The sequence below is a fragment of the Eucyclogobius newberryi genome, unplaced genomic scaffold (genome assembly GCF_026437365.1).
Source record: "Eucyclogobius newberryi isolate DKJ021-1_F unplaced genomic scaffold, fEucNew1.0.hap1 SCAF_18, whole genome shotgun sequence".
Lineage (NCBI taxonomy): Eukaryota > Metazoa > Chordata > Actinopteri > Gobiiformes > Gobiidae > Eucyclogobius > Eucyclogobius newberryi.
Window position 1 is genome coordinate 34664066 of NW_027315812.1, and position 6335 is coordinate 34670400.

The 6335-nt window shown below is 48.3% G+C and overlaps 1 protein-coding gene across 1 annotated transcript in view; it reads right to left on the reverse strand.

The window, feature by feature from the left end:
* LOC140364855 (kinesin-1 heavy chain-like) overlaps positions 1–5176 on the reverse strand; it is a 137378-nt gene extending 132202 nt beyond the window's left edge. Inside the window, exon 1 of the mRNA XM_072451239.1 lies at positions 5002–5176. Coding sequence (XP_072307340.1) covers positions 5002–5127 — 126 coding nt within the window. The 5' untranslated portion in view covers positions 5128–5176. The remainder of the gene's footprint in view (positions 1–5001) is intronic.
* Positions 5177–6335: the final 1159 nt, after the last annotated feature.

Here is a 6335-nt window from a genome sequence, read left to right on the forward strand (position 1 = left end):
TTAGTTGACTGTAACAGTTAAGTTAATGTCACCAAATTGCAGATGGTATTTACATACACACGCCATATACACGGTTGGGTTTGTGGGAAATAGGCAGTGGGGGAGCATGGTAGTTTTGAGAGGTAGGGTGTCTAGTTGATTGAGGACTGGAATCAGGAGAAGCCTGGGATAAGTTTTGGAGCAGGACCACACCCCTTTCACATCACTTCCTGCAGCTACACTATTTAGGCATCAAGGTCACACACATCAGCGTTCTTGACTTTGTGCCCCTCCCTCTCACCCTCTTCTAATTAATATTATAATTTATGTCCTAGATGGGGGTATCGAGGCCCTGGAGCCTACAGCCCTCTTTGCCAGAAGCCCCAAAACCACATCCATGTCTATACACTCGTGTTGTTCATGTTTGTCATATTTGTATTGTAGCTGGGGTTGTGGTCCTTGCTAGTGAAGAATGTCTGTGTCAAATTTAATTTGCAAATAAAAACTTGTTTGAGTTACTCTCTCAATGTTCCTTCCCTGGATGTTCACAGGTGAGAGGGCAGTGGCCTCTGTGGAAGTCCACCACCATCTCCTTGGTCTTCCCCGCGTTGATGAGGAGGTGGTTCCACAAAGTCCTGCTCCAGTCCTCTGTCCTCCACATCATCGTCGTCCGTGATGAGTCCGATGATGGCAGAGTCGTCAGAGAACTTCTGCAGGACACAGCTGTCTGTGTCATGTCTGAAGTCTGCACTGTAAAGGGTGACGAGAAAGGGCGCAAGGACGGTGCCCTGGGGCGCCCCCACACTGCAGGTCCCCCACACTGCAGGTCCGAGTGTCAGACACACAGTCCCAGGCTCTCACAAACTGGGGTCGGTCCGTGAGGTAGTCCAGGATCCACTCTGCCAGGTCATACTCCACACCAGCCGTCTCCAGCTTGTCCCTCAGGAGCAGCGGCTGGATGGTGTTGAAGGCGCTGGAGAGATCAAGAACAGGATCCTCACAGAGCTGCCAGGCTTCTCCAGGTGAGAGAGAGAGCGGTGCAGCAGGGAGATGACGGCGTCCTCCACTCCGATGCCAAACTGCAGCGGGTCCATGGCTGAGCTCACGGTGGAGCGGAGGTGGTCCAGGACCAGCCGCTCCAGTGTCTTCATCAGGACGTGAGAGCCACCGGCCTGAAGCTGTTGAGATCTTTGGCGTGGTGTCTTGGGCACAGGTACCAGACAGGAGGTCTTCCAGACCTGTGGTACCACCCTCAGCTTCAGGCTCATGTTGAAGACATGCTCCATAACTCCACACAGTTCATCTGCAGGACTTAAGGTGCCAGGGGCTGATGCCTCAGGTCCTGCTGCCTTCCTCATGTTAATTCTCAGAGGTGTGAAGAGGGACGGGTGTGGGCCATTGTCCAGCTGTGGAAGATGGAGCATGCAGCTGTGCAGGGGGAGGTGATTGATCAAATCTCAGGAAGTGAGAATTCAGTTCATTCACCCACTGTAGGTCCCCCTCCGTGACCTAACCCTAACCCCCGGTTCCCAGTGAGACCAGATGCTGCAAGATGAAGTGGAGAGCCAGGTTGATGATGTCGTCCACAGACCTGTTGGCTCTGTAGGCGAACTGCAGGGGGTCCAGCAGGGGGTCCAGCAGGGGGGGAGGTGAAGGACTTGAGGTGGGGGAGTACCAGACGCTCAAATTACTTCATGACTACAGACATCAGCACCACAGGACTGTATTAATTGTATCTGTCATTAAGTCCAGTGATCCGGGGCAAGTTGGCGACAGGGATAATGATGGACGACTTGAAGCTGGGACATGGCATGACTCCAGGGAGGTGTTAAAAATGCCATTGAAGACAGGGGCCACCTCGCCTGCACAGTGTCTTAAGGTGGTGGGTTGGCAGAGGTGGCCACAGTGAGGGAGGGGGTGTCAAATCTGCAGTAGAAGGAATTGAGTTGTCAGGCCAGTTTTCTGTCATCTACAGAAGGGGGGGCTCTGGGCTTGTAGTTTGTGAGAAGTCGGAGCCCACTCCACACAGAGGCGGGGCCACTCCACACAGAGGCGGGGCCACTCCACACAGAGGCGCGGTTGTTGTTTGAGAACTGCTGCTTCAGATACGTATTGTACTTTGTAGCGCTCTCTATCACCGGCCCTGTGCTCCGCCTCCTTCTGCCGCCTCAGCCTCAGTTTAAGTGTGAACCAGGGTTTGTCATGGTTGAATGTGACTTTGGTGTGTGATGTCTGATGCTGTCCTCACAGAATGTGTGACATCACAGTGTCTGTGTCCTCATCCCAACTGTCTGTGGCAGCTCTGAAGACCTCCCAGTCTGTAATGTCCAAACACACACGTAGCTCCTCCCAGTCTGTAATGTCCACACACACACGTAGCTCCTCCTAGTCTGTAATGTCCACACACACACGTAGCTCCTCCCAGTCTGTAATGTCCAAACACACACGTAGCTCCTCCCAGTCTGTAATGTCCAAACACACACGTAGCTCCTCCCAGTCTGTAATGTCCACACACACACGTAGCTCCTCCCAGTCTAATGTCCAAACACACACGTAGCTCCTCCTCCTCTGCCTCATTGGTCCCTCTCTCAGAAGTCCTCACTACAGGTTGGGAGAGCTTCAGCCTCTGTCTGTTCGTGGGGATCAGGTGAACCATGACGTGGTCTGGGGCCACGGCGTGGAAGGCGTGGCTGACTGTTGTGTAGCAGTGATCCAGTGTGTTCTGCTCTCTGGTCGGGACTTTAATAAACGGTCTGTACTTTGGTAGTTCATGGCTGAGATTCCCCTTGTTAAAATTGCCCAGGTTAATACACAAGGAGTCTGGGAAGGTCCGCTCCACACTCAGAACCTGGTCCACGAGCGCGTGCTGGTCCTCCTGCGCGCTCACGCTCGTCAGGATGTAAACAGCAGCCAAGATGAATGAGGCAAACTCATGCGGCGAAAAAAATGGTTTGCAGTTGATGAAGAGATTGCAGACTAGGGGGGGCTCGGAGCCAGCGCAGATCGTAAGAACAAAAACACGCAATAATCCAGCGGAATAAAGTTGAATCAAAGCGGGTCCAGTGCGTGTCTGCGAGCCCCAGACGTACAAGTGAAAGTACAAAAATATTTACAAAAATACAATAAATAGAGCACAAAAAGTTTGAAAGAGAGAGAGAGCGTTGCAACAGGCATCCGGCACTCACCAGCGCCGGATGTAAACCAACCTACCAGAATAGATTACTTTTTTACTCTCAATAAAGACAGATCTAACACCACTGAGGCAGATATGGGCACAATAGACCTAAGGAAAGACTTAAAACACACTTTGGAGGTTCAATGCCAGCCTGCTTTGTTTAAGGAAGAAATGTCACAACATTGTGACTTATGTGGAAGACAATAACTTTGGTGAATTCTTCCCACCCATCCTTTATGATGCGACTAAAGAAGTTTTGAGATGTAAAATTATAGCCATTGCCTCTGCAAAAAAGAAACAAAGGCAAATTACAATCTTCAAGAACAACCAAAACTGCTGGAGCTAAATCAAGCCAAGAAGGGGAATGACCTGATGATGATTACAATTAAAAACACTTATCCCATACTTAAGTCTAAGTCAAAGGCTTCTGATCAAAGTTTTGCAGGTAACCGCACAGATTTGAAGTTTAAGGTTGTAAAAGTTGTAAAAGAGAATCACATGAAAAGCTTTGAAATGTTGAAAGAATCCTTTGACTTGGAGAAACAGGACTTTTCTAGGTTTTTACATGTAAAAAGTTATTAAACACAGTAATGACAATTATTACCCTCTGACTGAAATATTTATTAAAGCATGCAAATACAATGTTTCAAGTGGAATGATATCTAAATTATATAAATTAATTACCAATACTTCTACTAAATGATAATGACAAAACAAATGGGAAAGAGTAGGTAATCTTGTTTTGACAGACGAAGAGTTGGAAAATGTGTGTACATGTGTACATCCCAGAGGAGGAGCTAAAAATCACATTCCTGGAAAAATGTGTCAAAGTGCCCATTATTTACAGGGAAATGCTAACTGTTGGAGAAAGTGCAGCAGCCAGGAGGTACATGAGCAGTCTGAAGCGACTCAAACACATGTCCTCACTGCTCACAGGTGACACAGAGACACATGTCTGACTCATATTCAGAGATTTTTAGACAAGTTGTGCAGACAGAAGGCACACATTGACAGAGGAGGAGCAGACACATGATGGCATAGCATGACTGTGAGAGGTTTCAGTCAGCCAGGCCGAGTGCACCCGAACATGACATTTATTTAAACAGGAAAGTCCCTTTGAGATTTTGAATCTCCTTTTCAGGTGAGTCCGACGCAGGAACAGTGAGAACATGCAAACAGGCCCAATGCTGCCTGGGAGTCAATCCCAGGATCTTCTTGCTGTGAGTCAAGAGAACTAAGCGTTGTGCCACTGTTCTGTTTGTAATTAGTAATGGTGTTGACTTGGTGGATAGCGTGACTTAGTGGCAGATGCTTCAGCAGCAGCAGCAGCAGCAGCAGCACACAAAGCTGACTGTGGAGTCTCGAGCCTGTTGGGTTTGAGCCGCGAGCCTGGGCCTGGTCAGCCTCTGTCATGCCTCTGCATGTGGAACAATGCTCATTTTGTCTTTTCAAAGGGACGTGAGGATCAGAGCTGCTCTGAAGTGGCACATGTACAGTTTCACGGTCTATTGGGATATAGCATTATTTTGTTTAACTTTAAAGCAGAGGAACAAAATATGTATAAAGCAAACTCACAGGCTCAAGGCAAATGTTTGTGATTCTGTAACATAGAGCTGTAGTGGGATAAAAGACATGGAGAACATCTCAGAGGCTTTAAAAAGTGAACAGCACAGCGTCAAAGGCATAAACCATAAATGAAGCCATCCTCAGGTAGACCAAACATTAAGAGATAGAAAACAGCCTAATCTTCATATTGTCAGCTAATTCGATGTATGGATTAAAGTCGGTGCGTAAAAGGCCTATTGAGCACAGTAACACGCCGCTCTCCAAAGCCAACCCAAACTTACCCCCATCAGTATGCAGTCGTCTCCCTGGAACTTGGGGATGTACTTGTCACCCCGGGCCTTCTCCGCACTGTTGAGCGGCCTGAAGCGGCACACTACCTTGATATTGGTGGCTGCAGCGTCAGCCATGTCCACGTCTGTGCCTGGAGAAAGTGCACCAAGCTCCCGTTAGATCCACACACACACCAGCAGCAGCAGCAGCAGCAGCAGCAGCAGCAGCAGCAGCAGCAGCAGCAGCAGCAGCAGCAGCAGCAGCAGCAGCAGCAGCAGCAGCAGGCCACGCCCCACTGCCCCAGGACCGGCCTTGGAAGAAGATGGGACTCTATTCCACACAAGCATCATGTGAGCCGGGTCACGTGGTGCGCCCCGGGACACATCAGGCTGCAGTCATCACACTTTACAATTTACACAAGCAGGAGAAAAAAGAAACACTGGAACAAAATATCAACCAAGTAGAAGTACAAAGTATTTGTACAAATGTAAAGTATGTATAGGAGACGCCTCAGTGCCTTACTAAGTGGGTAAGATTTTAAAGGTGATTTTTGAAGGCGCTTATTGAAACCTATGTTGGAAGCCGAGTGCAACAGACTCTTAACTTGAGGAAATCTTAACAACAAACACAATTTTGGGTGCAATTCAAAACAGCTTTAACAGGACCACAGTAGCTAGAATACAGCTATGAACATTAATGTGGCCCTGAATTTGTGGCCCTCAAATCTCCTCTTGATTTACTCAAGAGGAGATTTAAGGGCCACATTTGCCCCCTGGCCATAGTTTGGACACCCCTGAATTAATCAACTTAACTGCTTGAACTAAGACAAATTTAAAAGGGGATTTAGTCAAACAATTGTGTAAAAAGGAGGGCATTTTAATTTTGTTTTAGTACTTGCATGTGTACTTTTACGTGTTTCATGAAGGACAATGAAATGTCTCCCCTTTTTTATTCTGGACACTCACATGTTCTGAATACAAAAGGAGAGGCATTTAATACAGTTACACTGCTTATCAAGACAACCCCCTTTCTTTAAAGTTAGGAGCATTGCACAATCAATACAGAAACGACGATGCAAGAATGTAAACTTTTTAGCTTAGCTTGTGTGTCATGACAGTTTGTACCTCTGTGTTTTTATCGGACACTGGTAGTGCTCAACATCCATCCATCCATTTTCTGCCGCTTATCCGGGGCCGGGTCGCGGGGGCAGCAGTCTGAGCAGGGACTCCCAGACTTCCTCTCCCCAGACACTTCCTCTAACTCCTCCGGGGGGATCCCGAGACGTTCCCAGGCCAGCCGAGAGACATAGTCTCTCCAGCGTGTCCTGGGTCATCCCCGGGGCCTC